The following is a 22,821-nucleotide window of genomic DNA, read 5'->3' as shown; positions in this document are numbered from 1 at the left end:
TCGTAGTGCGATGGAAAGCCATTCCCTCCTTAATCCAAACCTACAGCAAGGTGAAGGAGTTCTTTCCAGTTTCCGCACGACATGGCAAGAGTTTGTGGAAGACCTGGGCTTCTGGAGGGTGCTGCTCCTGATCATTGTCATTGCTCTTCTCTCTCTTGGAATAGCATACTATGTTAGTGGGGTGCTTCCTTTCGTAGAAAACCAGCCTGAACTGGTGCACTGAAGCAAATGCAAAGAAGTGCACCGTGCTCTTCCCTGTTCTAATCTTATTTTGAGCTTCTTGGAATTATTCTCTTGGTGCAGGCAGTGGCAGCTGTATATACTGTTTGCCTTTTGTACTTATTATTAACCCCTTTGAAAGAGGGATTAATTCATTTCAAGTAAAACACTAAATTCTAAAGCATTCCTAAGCTACCTCTGACTTATCTTGACTTGCAAGCAAGATGTGAAGATAATCCTCTCTGTTGATAAAATATTATGATTAGAAAAGGCCTTTCATAATGAATATTAAATTCCTGGGCGTGAAAAATATATCCTAGTACAGAACCAAATTTGATTTATTTTCCCTATGAAGAGAGGTAAATCTACTGTTGGATTTTTTTGTGTGTGCTTCAGTTGAAAGAAGAATGTTCTTTTAAAAGTCCTCCTCAAGAAATCTGAATAATATAATAATGCTTTCTGATGTATAGACAGTAATAAGCTACAACTTCATAGTTCTTTTAATGCCTTCCCATAGTTTCATATCTGCTAGCTTATAAAAAGAATGAGAAATAGTTCAAGTTTTACTATGTCTTTAATGTATAGATCACTCCTTTATTTATTAGGTTAACGTAGTGTTTCTTCCCCAGATGAATTCAATGTTGTTAATACCTGCCTGAAGTAAATTTTGTAGAACAAAGCTATTTGTTGTGCTTTGGAAGTAAAGTTGGTTCAGCCTTAGGCTGAAAATTTTGCCTTTTTGTTGAAATGTTACTAAGCAAACCTTTCTTTGTAAGGGTGGTTAAAAAGTGATTTAGGTGTTCTGCTCTGTATATAATAATTCTGTAAGGTCATTGTCTTTGTGAAATATGTCATGAAAGGTAACTTTTTTCTTCTTCCCACAAGGGCCACACTGAACCATATAATTGTATTGTTTTCATGTTTGTGGAGAGGACTTGATTGAATAGAATTGCTTTCTAGAATTGTTTTCCATTTCAGTTGTTTTTGGACAGCACTCTCAGGCTTATGAATTATTTTCTGAGTATGCTGAATGAAAGTATTTAAATGTTAATATTTAGGAACATTGTATGAAATGAAATCTTGACCGATTCTGTACTTATCTGTGAAATCCTCTGTAAATAACCTAGGGACGTGAATCAGTTAGATACTCTTTTATGAAGGCTAGAAAGGTACTATGTAGTAAGTTGGAGGTTTTCAAAGAAAGCAGATTCTCTCCTCCCATGCTGATTAGACATCTAACTCTCTTTGTTGCCATTGCCTTGAAAATCCCAAACAAAAGGAATTCTCCAAACCTAATGAATAATTTTTTTTTTTACTTAGCCACTCCTAAATTGTTGCTAAATAACATTAAACATTTCTAAAATTAAAAATTACAATAAGTATTGATAAAAGTAACCTACATCTCTCTGTTCTGCTACCATGTGTATTTTCCTTTCTTGTTTATGGGTTTGAGTGAAGAGGGTTGTTGTCTTTGTTTTGATGTGTGACATGGGCTTCGCTGAACTGGGCCCCATTCTGATTGCATCTGAATAATTCTTGATCTCATTTCTTAAGTTAGAGGTTAATGAAACTATATGTTTCTAGCAGCTGCAATGCCACAGAAAGGAAAGTCTCTAAAAAAACCCCCCAAAACCCAACAAAAAAACCCACCAAAACCAGCATACTCCTCTTCTGAATATTTCAATTATTGTACATCTGTTCATGAACAGAGAAATATAAACTTCTAGTATACCTAAATTACATTTACTTCTCTAAATAAGTACATTTCTGTTAATAATACTCTGTATCTTGAATAATCACATTGTCTTTCAATTTGTATTATGTGCATAATTTGTAACTATTCTCAGTATGGGTGAATGCCACAAATAAATATATGTAGTAAATATGTTTTGGTTTATTATTACATTAGTGCAGTGGTAATGATGCTACCCCATTTTACTGAGTTTATTTGTTTCTTGTGCATTGATAATGAGCATTTCAGAAGTGGGGAGGTTCCCTCCCTGAGAAGTGGCAACCATGCTGTTGGTATAAATGAGGTTTTGAAGCATGGTTTCTTTAGATTTGCATGGTTTATTTTCAGTATTGTTACTGAATTGAAGTTGCTGTCTGTGTCTGTCTCTCCCCCTCTTATCTAAGATTTCAGGTATTGAACATATGGTCTAGAGGGCCCTTGAGTTTTAGGATTACCTATGAGGGGGTACAAAATACAACCAAGAAAACTAGGCTTGAGCCTTAAGTAGCCTTTCCTACTTTGCTGTGCTTTGCTTATGCTGTATGCGTAAGCAGTTTTGGAACTGTGCATTGAAAAGGTTTAAAAAATCCTGTGTGTGTTCCAAATTAATGTATGTCACTTTTTAAACCCAAAGAAATCCAGAGCACTGTTTGAACTTCACTGTGTAATGACTGCTACTCTTTGAAATGAGGACGTGATGAACATCTGACTAAAAGAGGAGTTTGTTCTGTATATACCTCTGTTATTGAAAAAGGACAGCTGTGCCTTTCAATATATCTATAAACATTTAACGACTTCCTTTTCAAAGGTTGATTCTAAAGAATGAATTTAGCTCCTGTACACTAGATTTCAAGGAATACAATCTTCCTTACAGGAACAGAAAGAGGACTTTAGCCTACTTCCTCTTGAAGCTGTTGTCATAAGGAGTTTCACTGTTTCAGCATAATGACATAGATTAGATCAGTTTAGATTGTCTGTAGGTCAATAAGATTTCTCTTATTTATTATTGCAGTGGTGTCTAGATACCTTGACCCAGGGACTCCATTTTGCTAGGCGCTCTTCAAATCCAAGACAGATTGTTGTCTCAAGCTGTTCTCAGACTAATGAGCTAAAATGGAATAAGGAATTGAGAGAGAAAACAGTCACAGAGGGATGAAATGATTTTTTTTCCAGTGTCATAAAACAACTTGGTGGACAAGATAGTGCAAGGTAAACTGGAGTGTAAAATGGATGCGCAGAGGCTACTCTGCAGTGGGCTGTCCCTGTGCTCGCATTTATCCATGGCATGATCACACCTCTCTTACCTCATAGTAATGTGTTCATGTACCATATCTTTTCATCTTCAAGGGCTTCTGTTTTCCCTCATATTGGTAGTTTGCTTTGTCGAAGGGGTTGATTTGTTGTGTGACTGTCATGGGTAGGTATTGTTTCTGGTTGCCACAATACAACAGGTATTTCATTACTGGACATGATCTGGCACTGTGAGGTGTATCATCAAGAAAAGCTGCTATGAGAGAAAGAGCATGGTTTCACTTCAAAGTATTGAAACAGAAGATCCAGGCAGTTTCTGGGTCTGCAGCTTATCTGGAGTTTGATTTTAGCATGTGTCAACTAATCTCTGGCTGGTTTCAGTATCTTAAGTAAGTAAAAATAATCGACTCGCCAGTGTATTGTAGACGATTGCAAGTGAAAACTGTCCTGCAAAGTAAAAAAAAAAAAAAAAAAAAAAGGTAATATTGTCTATTGTCATATTCAGAATTTTCAAGTCTGGCATATATTTATATGTTACCTGAAGTTGACTTTTAACAGAGCTGATTTCTTCTTCAGCTGACACACAAGTTAACTTGTTTCTAAAGCCAGTTGTTTCTGAAGTTGTTCCTATTTCTGAAGCCAGCTCTTTGTTAAATTCATATCTGAATTGGTGGTTAAAATAAGTCTTAAATGATATGAGAATTAGGGAGAATTAGGTCAGAATGCTTTTCCTTCATTCAGTGTTCTTTTCTTAGGTTTCAACATTAATACTTGTAGATTGGTTACTTGGAATACACTTTGTAAAATTTCCTAAGTGATCCAAAATGTTACAGAAATTGTTGTTGGCAGTTGTTTACTACATTTCTCATCCCTGGTGTTGGGGCTTTCTAGAAGAATTCAAACATCATTGCTCAGTTTCATAACCTGCAGTTCTCTGTAGACTTTCTAAGTGCTGAAATACTGTTGAATCATGAATCCCTATTAATATTATGAAATTATCTCTACTGTCACCAGAAATTAATTCTGTACCTGCACTTGCAGGGTAGTATGATGCACCTGTTATCTTATATGTATTTAAGTACTTCAGCTGGATTTTATGTCACCTGGCATCTTTGGTACTGCTCTTACAAATGCTTCAAAGGAGGAACACTTTTAAAATACACAGCATTAGGAAACAAATGCAACTAATTGGTAGTCCTTTGCTATTTATTGCCAAGAAGTGAAGTGTTCCCAGGGTCACGCTGCCAGAGAAATCTGAGATGAAAACTAGAAGTCTCTGACTGATGTGATCTGGTATAGTCTGTGCTCTTATGCAAAGCAGAACTAATGCTCTGATGTTGCCGCTGAAGCAGTCTGTATGCAGAACCCTGAAAAATGTGTCTCTGCTGTAGGCATTTATAGTTTGTAAATAATTGTTGTAACTAAGCATTAAGCAACCAGTATTTCCTAATCACTATGATGAGGCAAAACTATTGTTCTTCATTACTGCCAAGGGAATGGGAAATCTGCTGGAAATTGCTGTAACTAAAAAGCAACAAATCGGAATTTCTTCTGCAGTCAAATTGTGAACAAGTCACAACCATGTATTCAAGTGACACGTTCTTTCCATTTGTGATTTTAAACTACCTTCTGGATAAGGAAAAATGAGGAGACATTTGGAACAGAGTTTGTTCTGTGGTATGTATGGTTTGCAGAAAATAGGAGGGAAATGAATGCAGTGAGCCAAGACAGCAGCAAGGGAGGCAGAGCAGTGTGGTACCTTCATGAATCACTGCTTAAAAGGCCAATCCCAATGCCCGTAAGAAGTGCAAGGAGTGACCAGTAATAGCCTCCTAGCAGGAGAAGGATTTCACTGGCCTGTGATTACACCATCTCACAGGGGTGGCCATGCAACCCTGCAACCTGAGCTGGCCCTTCTTGACTTTCAACGTCTAGAGCGCTGCTATTTCAGACAACTGCATGTTTGAATGTGTGCCTACATTAACAGCTGCTCATGTGGAAGCTGAACTGGTCTCTCTTATACAAGAATCCTTCTGCACATAGGTTAGCAAAAGAAGTTTTACCAAATGTGAACAGAAGCTCTTCGTAAAACGTTACATATTTCTGGTGTATTAAATTATGTTTATCTAAACATCAGAAGGCAGGAATCCAGATGAAGGATCAAGTATATGTAATAATACCTCATTTTCTTTTGCCAAAGAAAAAAGAACAGATAACATTCTCTTAATGCAAAGCAAAAAGAAAATCATAGTATATTTGTTTTGAACTGTAGAATATGAATTCCTTGTTGAGCCAAATTCCTTAGTATGAGGAATTTTTCAAGTAACATAATCTCTGGCAGGTAAGTTTTCTAGCAGAAAGGCTGACATAGCCATGCAGTGGTGTGAAGGTGGTAAGGTTTAAAGGTTGTGCTGGCTTTATGAATTGTGCATATTGAAACAAAACTAGTTAATAAAGATAGTGGATTTCTGCTAAGATGTAAGAACTGAAATGCCATATGCTCATTCTCATATTGTTGTTGTCTCATTGCAGGCTGAACATCTGGCTTGGTTTGTTTTGGTACAGATATTTTCAGACAAAAAATGAAATATGTAGACATCCATAGGTTTAAGCTGGCAAGCACAGTTTCTGCAGTGGACATGAATAATGGAGTAACCCACTGAAAGTCATGGCAGCTTGTATGTGGACTGCTCAATCCTGCCAGACGTGTTCCTTACAGAACTGGGTTTTTTCCCATTTATGGTATTGGTTTGAATCCTAGTGTCACTCAGTGAACATCAGTGGTTAATATGGGGCTTGAACTGAAGGCTGTTTTCAAAAATTTTAATTATAATAGAAGTCAAAGCTTTATTCTTTATTTCAAAGTTCAAGGACCTTTTTTTTTTTAATCTAATGCTTACTAGAATTACAGTCTGCAAATGTGCACAGATAACGAGCATGTGTGTGTCCTTACTCTGTGCACTCCTATGCCAAAAGGAGGTTTAGGAATAGCAAGCAAGGCCTCCAGTGAGATCAGTTTGAAATAAGTCTGAGTTAAGGAATTCTGGTTTTTGTCATTTGTCATCAGATTGGTATTTAGTACACCGCCAGCTCTGTTTTTATTCATTGCACTGACTTACTGACATATTTTCTTTGTCTCAATGTACAGTTTGGGAAGTGTAGATCACATTACTTACCTTGCAAAGGTGTGCTTCACCCACCAAGCGCCATTCTTTTGATAATAAGTGAATCCTTCAGTTTCAAAATGTTAGTCAATTCTCTTTGTTTTTCAGAATTACACTGTCTGCTTTGCAAAGTGAGCAACTCTTGCTAGTCTGGTACAGTTTGTTTGCTTAAGGACTTGGTTGGTTTTTCCATTTTTCATGTGAAATGCAACAATGGTTAGGGGAACTGTTGGCCTTGGCTTTACTTGGTCCTCCAGAAAGCCTCTGCAGATGGAGCAAACGCTTTGAGGATTGAAAGGTAGTCTAGCAGTAAAGCTGGAGAGGTGTCTATTCCCTACATTTTCAGGCTTTCCAGGACCCTGGGAATTTCATATTGGGCATTTGGAGTCACCCTGCCAGAAGGACAATAGCTTTGTAGAAGCTTTTGACCTTTATGTATGTTCTGAAATTCAAAGGTGTACAGTTTTGAAAACTCTTACCTTCCTCCAGGCAACAAAATGTGTTCCAGTAGAGCGATTAGGAATACTTTATACATATTTTTAAGCCAAGAAAGCAATCTAACTACAAGTCAGTTTTTAAATCTTAACTAACATAAGGGTACATGGCCACACACTTCACCTCCTGCCTGCACCCAGACACCTGCTGCTTTATTCCCAATGTGGTTCCCTACCCTGGCACTAGTGCCAGCACGCATTTGACCCCAAGGACTTGAATGAGGGAGCTGTGCCAGTTAGCCCTACCAGAAATTCACTTTCACTCCCACTGCATTCTTCCTAACTCTGCCCCTCCCTGTCGTTTCATCTCCTGCCCTCCACTCCATGCCTCTATCACGCTTCACCTAGGCTTGAAATTTACCCCATTTCTTATGCCCTTATGATTCTGTTCATAAAATGTATTTCTTCCCTGTAACTTCTTTCCATTTTGCTGTCTTCACTGCTTACAGCACACTATCCCCCATCTTATTTGAGCCATTGTTCTTTGCCAGGTATCTTTATTTGCCTAGTGTAGTCTATGCTGAAAGCTCTTTATGGGATGGAAGATACCATACCATATTTTGAAGAGAGGCTTATCACTTGGCTCCTTGTGGTGGGGTGACCCTGGCTGGATGCCATGTGCCCACCAAAACTGCTCTATCACTCCCTCCCCCTCTGCTGAACAGGGGAGGGAAAATATAATGAAAGGCTCAAGAGTCAAGATAAGGACAGGGACAGATCACTCACTAATTACCATCACGGGCAAAACAGGCTCGACTTGGGGAAAATTGACTTAATTTATTGCCAATCAAAATCAGAGTAGGATAATGAGAAATGAAACCAAATCTCAAAAACACCTGCCCTCCACCCCTCCCTTCTTCCTGGGCACAACTTCACTCCCAGATTCTCTACCTACACCCCCTTGCAGCAGCACAGGGGGACAGGGATGGAGGTTACAGTCAGTTCATCACACCTTGTCTCTGCCGCTCCTTCCTCCTCAGGGGGAGGACTCCTCACACTCTTCCCCTGCTCCAGCCTGGGGTCCCTCCCACAGGAGACAGTCCTCCATGAAATTCTCCAATGTGGGTCCTTCCCATGGGCTGCAGTTCTTCACAATCTGCTCCAGCGTGGGTCCCTTCCATGGGGTGCAGTCCTTCAGGCACAGACTGCTCCAGCGTGGGTCCCCCATGGGGTCACAAGTCCTCCCAGAAAACCTGCTCCGTGGGCTCCTCTCTCCGCAGATCTGCAGGTCCTGCCAGCAGCCTGCTCCAGTGTGGGCTTCCCACGGGGTCACAGCCTCCTTTAGGCATCCACCTGCTCCGGCGTGGTGTCCTGCCCGGGCTGCAGGTGGATATCTGCTCCACCATGGACCTCCCTGGGCTGCGGGGGACAGCCTGCCTCACCAGGGTCTTCACCAGGGGCTGCAGGGGAATCTCTGCTCTGGTGCCTGGAGCACCTCCTCCCCCTCCTTCTTCACTGACCTGGGGGTCTGCAGGGTTGTTTCCCTCACTCCTCTCTCCAGCTGCAGTTGCCGTTGTGTAGGGTTTTTTCCCCCTTCTTCAGTCTGTTCTCCCAGAGGCACTACCACTGTCACTGATGGGCTCGGCCTTGGCCAGCGGCAGGTCCATCTTGGAGCCGGCTGGCATTGGCTCTGTTGGACATAAGGGAAGCTTCTAGCAGCTTCTCACAGAAGCCACCCCTGTAACCCCCTCCCTGCTACCAAAACCTTGCCACGCAAACCCAATACACTTCTATTCACCAGTTCACTGCTAGCAATAGTAGTCATCTTTTTGATTCACGCTTTTCCTGTAATAAAGATACAAGAAGCTAACCTTGTTGTGTGAGCCTTGTTTTCAGTTTTACTTCCTTCCTCTAACGCTGTAGTTGATTCTTTTGGTACCTTCATTAAATCAAATGGAGTGATGTGTGGATTGCTTCAGCTTTCAATGGAAAATGTCCAAAGTCTGACCCGTGAACAAACTGAGCTTGGTTTAGGCCAGTGGATATGAGGAATCTGCGCACCCCTTGTGAGACTCTCTGGATAGCGGGACTGAAGGGAGACCAGCCTCTGCTCCATGGAACGGGTTGTTATAGCCTCTGGGCTCTTGTAGTCTACAACAGCAGCACAGATCACAAGAACAGCATACAGGGATGTCCCAGGTCTACCACCCTTCTTTTGGCTATCGCTCCATAATAGACTTATGCTGGGCATATAGAGGATGCTGAAATAGGCCCTGGAGTGGACAAACACCACTAGAGGTACTCCCCTTCCATTGCAAGACTTCTGACGTAGGACAGAGTGAGTTTGTTGAGGCCAAAACAGATGTTAAGCGATGAGACCAGTGTGGTTCCTAGTTACTGGCAAGTGTCAGTGAGTGGGTAGAACCAGCTGTACATCTACCCTGGTTTATGAACATACCTCCGGTTTTTCAGTTGTGCTGTCACCTCACAGATGAGACAAGGATGCGCACCTGGTGCAACGGCAGGGAGGAGAGGAAGCGGAGTCAGTGCTGCGTAGTCTGTTATTTCTGCATGGCCAATTAGCAAGCAGTTTGGAGGCCACAAACCATATGTGAGAGCCACTGGTGCGCAAGATAGAGCGTATTTTCTTCATAAAAAATATTTTATGCAGGTAACTTCCCCCGGTTTTGTTCTTTTTTAGACAAGCAAGCATTAGTATCTGAGGTTCAGTGCAACTTTTAGGCACATAAAGGAAGAATGCTGAAAGTAATGGATCAAAAAGAGTGAGGAGAAAGATTCAGAGAGAGAGATTAGCCATTTCCTTAGAAACTGCAGATGTTTCTGAGGAAAACTGGGCAGATGCAGACATGCTTCTGGCAAAAAGAACAGGTTTGGGAAAATCTTTTCATTTTCATTCTTCCAGTTATAGATATCTAAGTGTCATTTTACCAGAGCACTCAAAATGAGCAAAACATTGCCACTTTTGTAACAAGAAACATAAGCAGGATTGGAGGTTTTCCTCTTGACTAAAACTGGTAAGATTTTTATTGTGAATTTTATTTGTAACATCATTTAAGATGTTTCTGTATACTGGGACTCTGAAGGCTGTGTTTCTTGAAACAATAATGCATAGCAGGAGTAGTGGTCTGGTTCTTACTTGACTACCCACAGAGTAAGTTTAGAATGTCAGGTTCTAAATTAAGTATCAGAATATGTGATTTCCCCATCTATTTTTTACATGTGGGTATTGGATCAGGAGCTCTTTCAGCTGCTTGACTTTAACCAAAGCCAAGTTCAAATAGGGCCATTCAGTTCTTTATTCTCTACTTTCTGGGGGTTTTTTTGTTGATACTTTCTTTGTCACTTGAATTTCAGTCTCCCCCTCTCTTTCAATGCACAAAAGAGATTATCGTAGGTACTTAAATTTGAATCTGCCAGCAATAGGTTGGGATTTATCCCATGACATAAGTTGCATAAGCATAAATGAGATACGGTCAGAAGAGAGTATGTGGAGCAGGCAGTTTGCAACTTGAACTGCTCTGGGCATTAAGGCCTTTACAAGTCCCATCTGATTATTTGGGGAGCTATGTCAGGTTGGGCATCTCCCTTCTGTTTACCTATAAAAGGAAATGAACTTTTTATGGATGGAGACTCTTAATGGAATGGAAATGAATTCTTTATTCCTGCTCCAGAGCCAGATTCCAGACGGTCTGGTTATAGTATTGTCACGTAATCGGCACTTCCTTTCACTCTCATCTTGGTTAATGTCTGACTTAAAAGGCCTTTGAAATTGAAGGGCCAGTTCCATTTAATTTTCTTAGTTTTCCTAAAATATGTCATCTTTAAGAGGAGTAAATTAGTATTTAAATTCTTAATTTGCTTAAAACAGATTTGGGGTTTTTTTAAATGATCAACTACATACAAATAGGTCCAACACTGAGGAGCTGCCTTACATAATACAGAGTGGTAGCATAGAAATAGTCTTCCCGAAGCTGGAATAACACTATCACTGCTGGTTTCTTACAGTCTTATGGATGCCAGGATCTGTGTGGAAGGCAATAGTTCTGGCTTCTCTGAACTTTAAAGCTACCTTGGGATAAATCTCCATAAACTTCATTTGAAATCTCAGACTCATAATAGATTTTCTTTGTACTGGAAATCTCATGAGGTAAGGCTGTTGTGTCTGACTTTCAGTTTTGTTAAAAACACTGTCGGAACACTCTCCCTCGTGTTATCCTAGTCCTCCTGTTTCTGGCTAATGCGCTGGTGAGGTGTGACAACTTAAACAGAAGTTGACTCACATGTTTTGAGTGGCAGAAAACATTTATTTTTTAGAATTAATGCTTACTTTAACTGTACCTTTTGTTCCTTTTGATTCCTCTTGTCCCTTAAGAGTTTGCTGGAAATACACATTCCACAGTGAGTCAGCATGGCCTGCTGGACTGAGCAGGAGGCAGATTTGGGAGTTATAAATCCAAGCACTTACTTGCTGTGTGGCCTTAAAAAACTTACATAACTCTGCTTCCCCAGCAGTAAAATCAGGATAATTTATCAGTCTTTGAGCAATGTTGTCATTAATATGCATAAAAAGACTTTAAAAATAAATACTGGTACTGATAGCCTGTAGGCTTTTTAACTCAAAGTAATTGTATTAATTTTACCCAATATATTCTAAGCAAAATCTAATGACAAAATCTATTCCTTGATATGTTAATTATTAATGTCGTTGTTTCCTATTTTTTTCTTTAGCAGTCTCAGGCATGCATGAATTGCAGACAAAAGCTCTGATCTCACATCATCACTCTCTGGCTGAGACTCCTGCACCAGTGTGTGAAGTTCCATTGATTTCAGTGGTTGTGGGCAAGAGCAGTTGGTGTCCAGAAACAATTTAGATCCAGAATCATGGCCAAGTATGGAAGACCTGCCTGTTTTCAGCTAGGCATAATAGAAATGGAAGAAGTCTAAAATACAGAAGTTGAGCCAGGTTGTCTGCTGTTTCCTGAAGTTTTTAAGAAACCCATTCCCAGGGTCAGTGCCTCTGGCTGAGGTTCAGTGTAGGCAGAGTAGGAAGGATTGTGACCAAGGCACTTCCCTTTCTTCTTTCTGGTGGATGTAGGGGCTCTCACATTTCTGTGTTGAGCAGGGGATCAGTTTTCATTCTGGAAACAAGTCTGGCAGCAAGAGGATGTATAAGCTATGGAATCAGAGCTTTGGAAGGTCTTCAGTGACATTTCTGCGTTCTTAGCACATCATTTAATGACAGCACTGGATGGCCAGGTCCTAAATCCAGCACCCAGTCTCAGAACTCAGGCCAGACATTGCAGGTTTGTGTGCAGGAAGCTAGGGGAGTCCTCTCCAGCCGTGTGTTGGACTAGCTGTGGAGCTACTTTGCTCAGATTGCTCCAATCCCACAGTTACTCTCACAGGATGAAGGTGAGTTTTTAAAAACAGGATTCTTTCTTTCCCATAGCATTTCCAAGTCTTACCTGTTCTGCTTGCTGAGTTGTCAGTCCAGGCACTCACTCAGGATCATATCTTAAAGGTCTTAGCTCTCGTATAGCCCTTGCCAGCACCAGGTCCTGTGCAGTAGAGGTAGTGCCAAAACCTTTCACAGCCATGGAGGGGGCAAGTAGTTTGTTCTCAGAGCGGACAGGCACTGGTGGCCCAGCATGACTCCTAGTACCCAGAAGCAAGAAGTTAAGGAAAATTCAAGGGGTGGGGGGGGGGTGTAATAAAAGCAATTAAGCAATTAAGAATCCACTGAGAGACAGGAGGAAGGAAGAGTGAAGGGAACTCAGGGTCCTGATGGCAGGTAGTACTTTATGAGGCTTTATTTTGGCTTCAAAACTCACTGCTTTCACCACCACTGTGCATAGTGTTGGACTGTAGGGAAAAAAATGCCAGTGCTTGGGCTGCTGCATTGCGAAAAACTGCCTAGAGCTGTCACCTTGATTTTGGTGGGGCTCTTAGTGCAACATAGCTAACATCAGTGACACCTCACTAGTATGGAAACAGCCAAAGAGCATTCTTAGGGCTACAAGAGGTATAAGTTACGCAGTCTTAGAGCTCCTGTGTAAGCTTCATTGTTTCTATTTTCTATTGTGTTGTGCTTTATAAAATGTCCTTTACCACAGATTTTATTGCACTGGGCTGTGGCAAGATTAAGCGTGAACCTCTCTCGTTGAGTGTTCGTGTTTTAGCCTGCATTGGCCACTAACAGATCTGTCACTTACTTTGATTGTTAAATTTAAAAATAATAGTAATTCTGATTCTAGAAGAATCTTTCTCTCTCTGCAGTCAAAGGTCCATCTTCCTTTAAAGCAGTTGTATCCTTTGCATTCCCTTACTTGGCTGCTTGCTCATCTTTCATGAGGATAAACATAGAGTTTGAGGGAATTTCCCAGGTGGAAACTCCCTCTTCTTTATGAGAACACAGTGTGCAGTGTTAACTGTGTGCAACAGCCACTTCACTTTACTTCTGGTCCAGTATAATTTTTATTAGCTTCATTGTCTTTCTTGGGGTAAAAAAAGGTCAGAAAGGGACTTACTGACCCCTTATTAGTTGTCCAGATTCCAATTTCAGTTTCCCCACTGTAAATCCAGAGTAACTCCACTGAAGCACTGCTATTACTCCAGCTTTTGACTATGGAATTGCCCATTTTCATTGCCTTGAGGCTCATCATACATAGAGATATCTGGTAGAGATTGACAAAGCTGTCTAATAAACAAAACAGTCTCCTTCCAGCTGTGTGAATTGGAGGCAAATCTCCAACTATTCACAGTCCAGAAAACTATTTTTGGATATGGGCAGCTCACCAGTTTGTTGGAAATATTGCTATGCCTTTGCAGGGCAGCAAACTTAGGACAAGCAACTTATCCAGTGGATTTTGTCTTAGCAGTTCTGTGAATGTAAATATCTGGTTATAATTTATGATGGAAGTACAGAAGGGTGGGAATACTGATTGACCGTTACTCTGGGAATGGGGGAAGAGGTGGGTAAGCTGAGTTACATTGCTTAAATGCTGTCGCTGGCAGACTACAAGCACCTTTAAAACCCCAGAAAAATGTCGATTCCTCTTCTAAAGACAATATTAACTGTTTTTTATTGCCAGATACTCTTCAAGGAGTTGTTACAATCTGTAAACAAACAAATTTCTTTGCCATTACAAATCGCCAGCTCAGGCAGATTTTAGTCAGTACGTCCCCTCGTCACCCTGCTGCACTGTCCATGTTGAAGAGGCATCCCTTTTATTCTGCCAAAGCTGGGTTGTTGTTCCGGTGGGTTTTTTTAATGAACCAGCTCTAAGATGAGATGCTTGCCGGATTTTGCAAATCTAGATGATGGAGTTGATCCTGTGATTGAACTGTACTGATGAGCAGGCTGGGGCTTTCTGAAAGCTCTTTCAGTTTAGGCCCGTTCAGCTCTCTGCGACAGCAAAATAAGCTTAAGTTTTGGAAGAGATGGTTTTACAGCCAAATGATCTTAATCCTTTCCTAAGCAATTTTAAGAAAAATAGCTATAGTAAGTGCAAAGCGCAATCCTCTAGCCTGTTCTCTCAGTCCTTGCAGATGCAGGTACTAATGTGCTGGAATTCAGCAACAGTCCTTGTATTGGTAAAAACGGCTTGTAAAACTAAGAGGTGCAAGGTAATTCTTAATGCATGGAACTTGGCTACTCAGTGTTAAGTGGTGAATCTAGCTAAATTAAATATTGATTAAAACGCTTAGGGTCTGCTTGCAGCATCTTTAGCTTTAAACTCTGAATGCATTTTCTTTGTATTGGGAAAAGGGGGAAAAAAAAGGTAACTTGGAGTTTTAATAATGAGGGGGTTTGAAGACCAAGTCCTGAAAGCAGGAAAATTATTCTGAATAGCACATTGGAAAGCAAATGAAGGTAAAGCCAGCCCTCTGTAGGGAAGGGTCAGTTCGTTAGCCATCTCAGCCAAGTAGAAAACAGAAAGTCTAAATGAACTAGACTAGATGTGTCTTTCTATGTAAAGAGTGACTTACACCACAAAAAAAGCCATGTGATTCAGGCATGGAAAAATACTGTCTCACTGGAAATAATGAAGTACGATTCTTTTTGAAATAAAAGCAGAATTCAGTTCTGTAGTTCCCTCACCCATTTTAATGGCACCCTGCCTCATGAGTTTTCAGTGCTTTGTCTTTACTTTCCATGTTTATTCATCATTTATATGACAGTAAAGGCCTTTCTGTGAGAAAGCAATATTATCCCGCCATGATTACTTCATGGATATTAAAAAGGGAAATCATCAATTCTATGCTGTTTTCTTAATTTATGTACCTGGTATCTTTTTTCCCCTATGCTAACAATGATGGACAGAGTCCAGCACAGACTTTGCAAGTCACAGGCAGTATAGATCCAAAAAGGCCGATATGCATGAGATTATCATCACAAAAGACTTCCAGAAACCTAGCAGGTACCAGATTCTTGAGAGAAACCGGCTCCTGTTCCAGCTATTGGCAATGCAGTCTTTATGGACGTACCCCAAATTCCTGTCAGTAGATACATGCAATGTGCTTCTAGAGCTGTGCAGCATAAATGTTATGGGTCAAAGCCATTCTCTTTGAGCTTTGGATTGTAAAATAAAGAATAGTAAAAATTCCTGTAGCCCCATTGAAATCCACCTCCTGAACTCCTGAAGAGTACAACTGGTTCTGCTGGTGGAAGGTAGCACGCCATCAGCCCGAGCAGCAAGATCTGCCACTTGGTTCCGATGCTGCTTGGATAGCTGGACTCACCTGAAAACTTTCAGTTGTTCTGAGGTCTGAGTGCAAGGATGCCAGTCAGTGACTATCACCGTATAATTGACCTGATATTATTCATTTATCAGAAGGACTATCATTGACTTGAGGGGTAATAGATCCAAGCCCACGAGCTATGAGTGGTGTCAGAAACTACACCAAGGTACCCCAATTCTTTGTGCCACTTGTTTGAAGTGGCACACCCCCCCCCCCCCCCCCCCTTTTTTGGGACCATTATAGTTACTTTGGGAATAAAGATGTAACAGGTATGCATGGAGCTTTATAACGCTGTGAGACAGACTGGGATGTGCAAAACCAAGATTTTTTTAAGTAGGGAGTATTTATGTTCATAACTGTATTATGTTTGAGAAAAATACAGGGCAAATACAGGAAGAGTGTAAACATGGATGGACTAAACCAGTGCAAGTCTGGATGGTGGGTGCTGAGAAAAGACGCAAAAAAGAGCAAGGAAGAAAGAAAAAGAAAGTGTGGCATGGAAAGTCAGGGGGCAATTCTATCAAATTAAAATTAGGCAAATATAAAGTAAATAGATTCAATGTTGATGGAGTTATTCTGGTTTTAAATACCTGTTTACCTGAAAGCTGTATCTGGCCTTAAGCACTGACTTCGTACTTCTCCATAGTCTTCTAGTTCTTGCCCTGAAAGAACCTCTTTCTATCAGTATAACATGATTCACTAAGAGTACCCATGTTCTTTATCATGTGTAGCCCAGTGTTCCTCAACTGAGAGCAGGTCCAGTTTGTTAGGCATGGCACAAGTACCCTGTTCCTCCACAGCATGCAAACCCTCTTCAGACATTCCCCAAGTACTAATCACCACAGTACCCTAGAGCTGAGACTGCTGATGGCAAGGCTTGGTAATAATAGTGGGTGTTTTATATCTTCAGGAAGTAAATTATTTCTGGAGAGATACCAGCTGACATTGCAGGAATTTGAGCCATAGTCTGCAGGAGTCAGCAAGACATCTTATGTAGATAGCAGTGTTCCTGACCAGAGTTGTCACTTTTCATGCTAAACAAAGTGAAAAACACAGACCATTTGAGCTGACCTTGGTACTCCTCATTCTCTGACAAGCATGTGCGTACATCATTATGCTGCATGGGCAATTGTAATTTTCCACTCCAAAAGTTACTTCAGTCTGTTTCCTGTCTATGGCGTTAATTTGCAATCAACTTCTAAATTTCTTCTAACGCACACCATTCATCTTTATATTTTTTAAATATCACAAAAATATTTGCATTAGCATTAAATAATAACCATCACTTATACTATCCAGCCATCAGGTACGTGGCTTGCTAGGAGGATGGTCCTCACAGAGGAAGAACAAAGTAAGCCATTGGCTCTCTCAGGTCTCTCTGTCCCAATGTATGTTGTAAACTCAATGACAAAAACAAGAAACTATTTTCCACGCTAAGATGCAACCATTTGAACTTACAGCAAAGCCAAATTTTACAAAGCTTTCATTCTATATGGGCTTTTATGACTAGCCACATCCCCATCATCTCTGAGTGCATTCCAGTAACGCCTTAAGCACTGTGCCCGACATCTGTCCAGTGGGGTTTGTTCTCTCACTGTTGCCATGTGTCCATGCTTTCCAATTGAGCTTTTCAACAAAAAAGCGTCAGTCTCTCTAGACTCTGCTTCCTGCTATTTTTGTTCAAACTTCCCTTCCTCAGATAATGCCCATCTTCATCCATATATCCAAAGCAACTTAGCAGGCTACTGAGTAGCTTCAGCAGTTGCAGTTGCTGTGTGGGAAGATACAGACTTTTTTTTTCTCAAAATAGTTCCTCTGTGAACTTGTGTGCTGTTTCCTTTTCCTGCCTCCTAAGATCTTGAATAGTTCCCTAATTTTGGTTGTTGGAAAGCTGTCACTAAGCTCTTCTCATTGCCTAAGCAGAAACAAAACAGAAATTTCAGTATGCATGACCATCTCAAAACCAGAACCTGCTATGAGCCTACAATTCTAGGGTAGCTCTTCTGACGGTGAGACTCAGTTCTGGTGGGCAATGATAGCGGTTGAGGTGCATTGACTCCACTGCGTTTGACCCATTCAGCAAGTGAGCTTCTTTACGTGTGTCTGCTGTGACATGTAGGGCTTTCCACCATCCAAACCTGCCCCAAATGCCGACTGCTTGTCCTCTAGCACAAAAGCCTCTTTTTCGGAAGTGGGTATTTTATCCTTGGAAGACAACAACTACCAGTGTCACTGAAAGTCCTGACTGCCCTTTTGGCACAGTAAAGATCCCTAGAACTTTACAATAAGTTTTCTTCAGTTTCTTTGCAAAAAGCCTTCCCTCTTCAAGTGGAGTTTTTCCATCCCCTCTGCTGTCCCATTCAGTGTTAGGAATGAATCATGGTTGTGAAGCAAATTCATCATCTGTTCAAATTGGGTTCAAAGTTTCTCAGCACTGCAAATGAAACTAATTTTTGCTGTTGCAAGGATGGCCTGGTGTCATGGTTTAACCCCAGCCAGCAACTAAGTACCATGCGCCGCTCACTCACTTCCCCCCACCTAGTGGGATGAGGGAGACAACTGGGAAAAAAAAAAAGTAAAACTCATGGGCTGAGATAAGAACAGTTTAATAGGACAGAAAGGAAGAAAATAATAATGATAATAATAACAGTAATAAAATGACAATAATAAAAGAATTGGAATATATAAAACAAGTGATGCACAACGCAATTCCTCACCACTTGCCGACTGATGCCCAGTTAGTTGCCGAGCAGCGATTCGTGCCCCTCCCTGGCCAACTCCCCCCAGTTTATATACTGGGCATGACGTCACATGGTATAGAATACCCCTTTGGCCAGTTTGGGTCAGCTGCCCTGGCTGTGTCCCCTCCCAACTTCTTGTGCCCCTCCAGCCTTCTTGCTGGCTGGACATGAGAAACTGAAAAATCCTTGACTTAGTCTAAACACTACTTAGCAACAACTGAAAACATCAGCGTGTTATCAACATTCTTCTCATACTGAATCCAAGACATAACACTATACCAGTTACTAGAAAGAAAATTAACTCTATCCCAGCCAAAACCAGGACATCTGGCCCAATGTGAGAAGGAAAGGAACAGAGGGAAAGATTGGGGTGGTCCTGAAGTCAGACGTGCTGCTTTTGCCATTGCCAATGCAATGGGAAGAGGGGAGGGCACTACTGCTGCGGCTGAGCGAGCTGTCTTCATGAACCACAGGTAGCACAGAGAGAAACAACAGGCATGGAACTACACAGGCTGATGGAGAGAAACCTGAATAACCACATAATCCACTACAGCAGGCAGCAGTTTTGTGGAAAGTTAGTATACAAGAGTTTTGGTCACTATAGTTGCAGTAGTGAGATTCATTAGGAACAGTCACTCACAGTTATTCCTGCAGCATCTTTTAACCATGGGATTTCAAAGCATCTACCAGAAAAAAAACCCCAAACACTAAAAACCCCTCAACATTTAAAAGGTCTTGAGCCCCAAATCAACACTTCCCACTTGGTATAAATATAAATAAAGTTTATAAACAAAAACTCAGTTAATTTGCAAAGTCAAGCACTCAGAAAAAAACATTACAAATACATTTCTGTCCAAATTTATTGTGGTTTTCTTTACAGAGGGGCTGTAGCTCTCAAAGCATCTTAAAAACACCCCAAAATCTTCACTATGCCTCTGTAAGAAGGTGAGATACGGACAGGATAAGTGGCAATAAAGTGGATGGAAAATTGTCTGGACTGCCTGACTCAAAATGTTGGGATCAGCAGTACAAAAATCCATTTGGTGGCAGGTTACTACCAGTGGTATCCTTCTGGGGCTGATACTGGGGCCAACACTGTTTAATGAGTGGGTGTCCTGGTGGACCTGAAGCTGAACATGTGGCAGCAATATACCACTGTGGCAAAGACCAAACGTATTAGCAAGGGTATAGCCAGCAGGTCAAGAGAGGTCATTTTTCTCTATTATTCCACACTTGTGAAACCACAGCTGGAGTACTGTGTCACTCTGGGGTTCCCCAGTTCAAGAAATTCATTGACAAACTGGAGCAAGACCAGCAGAGGGTCACCAGGGTGGTGAGGGGGCAGGAGCACGTGATGTTTGAGGAGAGACAGTCAGAGCTGGATTTGTCCAGTCCCGTGATGAGAAGGCCAAGGGGAGATGCTTTTGCTCTCCACAACTCAGTAACGGGAGCCAGACGCTTCTGCATGGTGCATGCTGATAGGATGAAAGGCAATGGGCATGAACTGCAGCAGGGGAAATTAATTCAGATAGTAGGAGGTAATTTTCACCATGAGGGCAGTTCAGCACTAGAACAGGCTGCCCAGAGAAGCCGTGTCATTTCCATCCCAGCAGACATTCGAAACTCGACTGGACAAGGTCCTGAGCCATCTGATCTCAGCTGGACTAACTTTACATGGGAGGAGGGTCAAGATGACTTCCCAAGGTCTCTTCCAACCTAAATGACCCCAATTCTAAGGGGAAAGGCCACTGAGGGGAAGTGCAGCCCCACTAAAAGCTATTGCTTCTGATACAAAAGCTACCGGTGGAGGGGGATGTGGAAATGCTTTTCATGCCATCCCACAAAAACAGTTGAGCTTTTAGAATTTTCAGATTCTTTTAGTAGGTCAACACCAAGGCCTTTCTAGCTTTTGTCTGGTTCGTTTTTTGTTTCTCTAAAAGAACACAAGAAAACATTAACTATTTGTCTGGTAATCAAATAGTAATTGAACTTGAACCCGGAGCTCTTTCATCCAAGAAGAGTGCCCTGATCTTCAGGCCAGAAAGTGCTGGCCTCCCTCTCCTTTCCCTGGCACAGCATATACTTTATCAGGAAAGGTAGCTCTGAAAAGGGAAAGTGAGGCATTTTTGCAGGGAAAATAATTTAGTTAGAAATTTCTGACCATATCTACATGGCCCCTGCCATGCAGGACCACACAGCAACTTTAGAATAAAAAGTAAAGAGAAAACTCACTCACATTGCAACCACTGTATTTCTGAAATAGAAGGAAGTTGTGAAGACAAAGAAGTTGGCCAGCATTTGGGGATTAACACCTCTGAAATGTGAAATAATGTCCCAAGACAGATTATAATAATAAATGATAGAGCTTTGCTTTTGTGTCTCGTGCAGATGATGTATTTAATCTGAGCAGGGACTTCCCACAGAAAAAAAGCAAGAAAAGACTTCAGGCTTTCAGCTCACGTGGTCATCAGGCGTCTTGCGACTGTGGTGTTTTCATGTGTGGCAAGAGGGGCAGTGGTAACTACAGTTTTGGGGCAGACTTTGTAAGCAAGATTAAAATGCTTTCAGTGACAAAGACTGGTGTTATCTTCCATCCATCATTCAAACAGTGCAAAGTGATGTAAATCTGTCCTAAATATCACATCAAATCTCTGTTGGCTGCTGCTTCACGATCCTTTTTGCCAGAGATGGTTAGTTACAGCTGGAAAGTGCTCTCACCCTTATGATAGTGTTCTGGACATCATCCTGTTGGCCCAGTCTGAAGAGGTGAACATGGGGGAAAAACTGGCCCTTGTGATTCTTGTTGCCTCTCCTTCAGTTGAATCGAGACTACATTCAGCTGAGAATTTGGTATTTTACCTTTCCATTTTAATCTTCCATTGCAGTCATGAGCTCTTCAGGGTGGGTGTTGTCTTTACCTGGGTGACCCGTGCCTACCACAGGAGGTTCCTGGCCCCCGGGCGCTACTGCAATAGGGTAATACTTATCCCCAGCCATCCAGGTGTGGGCACAGTCATACTGTGGATAATGGGGATAACAAAGTGAGAGCCAGGAGGAAGTTATTTTTATGCTGCTGGTAATTACAGGGCAGTCGGGGAGAGCATGTGGAACAGCAAAAGCCACACTGCCATGCTGTGTGTTAGCTATCAGTGTTCTACTATGTTGTCTTGAGTGTTACGAAGACTTTTTATCCAGTTCCCAAATTACTCGGTGAATACAGGGAAGGTTATGCTGAATGGATTTGATGGTCAAAAATTGACCATCCTGACTTGTAGCTGGCTGGCACTTGGGTGAGCTGAAACCAGGACAGATGCTTAAAGCTGCCCTTTGCCATCACAGGCATATTTGGGAGTCCCCGAGGAGCCCCAGAGCACTTGGCTTTCCACAGCCACCCTGGGAATCCCAGGAAATCTTCTGTTACAACATATTTGCTGTCTTCATTCTGGTTCTGCTCAAACACGGATGGATCCTGGATCCTTGCTTGGACCCCTGGATCCCACTCCCCTCCCTGGTTCTTTGTTTCCTGCCCCAGCCATTTGCGCTGGCCCTGCACCCCACCCCGCACCCTCTCTTGGTGCGGAGGGGGAGGATGTCCCTGCTAGACTGCTAACAAAGTTTTCCTCAGAAAAAGCTTCACCACATCCAAAGCCAGGATGTAACTCCAGAGAAAAACATCGCCTTCCTGAACGGGGCCACTGTGTTCAAATCGGGCAAGGAAAGTTTTTAAATAGCTTTAGCAAAGCCTGTTTACCAAGCCTGTGAACTCTCAGGCCATGAGAGGGAGCTTTTAAAATGCTCTTCATGTACAGGAAAGCCTTTTGTCTTCAAGAGTTCAACACAGGCCCCTGTCCCAGCCGCACAGTCCTGCTTACCAGCGGGCACCCGTCCTTTGCCCCTCTGCTCTCCCCTGCTTACTGACAGCGAAAAATGCTGGCAGCACACGGTGACGCAGCTGTCCGGTTTTGGAGCGGTTCTTATCTCATGTTTATACTCTCAGCGTACAGCGCGCGGTCACAGCAGAAGCCTGCTCCAGATCTGCCTGCTAGGGCTGGCAGCAGAAAATGTGCTGCCTGACTCATTCTGAGGGGAGACCAAGTCAAAGGGGTTTCATTTGCTTTCCATCACCATGGTATTTTCATTTCTTCTTTCCCTTTTAGTAAATCTTTAGGTTTAGAAAGACATTCTGTGAGAGAGGTTATGCACAATTTGGCAGGGGGGCGTTAGTTGTTGAACTATTAGCCTTAATAAATTGTTTCATCTCATGGTGATAAGACCAGTATTTCTGATAAGCCTGTGGCAATGGACATAACAAGTCCCATAACCACAGTTAAATAGCAAGAGTTTCTTATAGCCCAGAGCCAGGGGACAGAGTAGGGACCCAGCTGTCAGGGCACCTTACATTTAAACAGTCAGCTGTGCCACTGTGGTAGTTGTCATCAGGGGCTGATGCTATACACAGTTATTCTCTGCTCTGGCGTTGTTTCACATCTGTAACTTCGGGGTCTTCACCAGAGAAA

General features: G+C 41.9%; 1 protein-coding gene across 7 annotated transcripts in view; it reads left to right on the top strand.

Moving 5' to 3' along the window:
• Window positions 1–22,821, top strand: part of ANKRD46 (ankyrin repeat domain 46) — a 67,436-nt gene that overhangs the window by 24,353 nt on the left and 20,262 nt on the right. For all 7 annotated transcript variants that reach the window (XM_049828320.1, XM_049828331.1, XM_049828306.1 and 4 more), the window contains 3 exons: window positions 7–9,835; window positions 10,827–10,968; window positions 11,550–22,433. In XM_049828320.1, the coding sequence (XP_049684277.1) occupies window positions 7–223 (217 nt within the window). In that variant the 3' untranslated portion in view covers window positions 224–9,835; window positions 10,827–10,968; window positions 11,550–22,433. The remainder of the gene's footprint in view (window positions 1–6; window positions 9,836–10,826; window positions 10,969–11,549; window positions 22,434–22,821) is intronic.

The sequence above is a fragment of the Accipiter gentilis genome, chromosome 2 (assembly GCF_929443795.1).
Source record: "Accipiter gentilis chromosome 2, bAccGen1.1, whole genome shotgun sequence".
In the NCBI taxonomy this organism is placed as follows: Eukaryota; Metazoa; Chordata; class Aves; order Accipitriformes; family Accipitridae; genus Astur; species Astur gentilis.
This window is presented reverse-complemented; position numbering and strand designations above follow the sequence as displayed.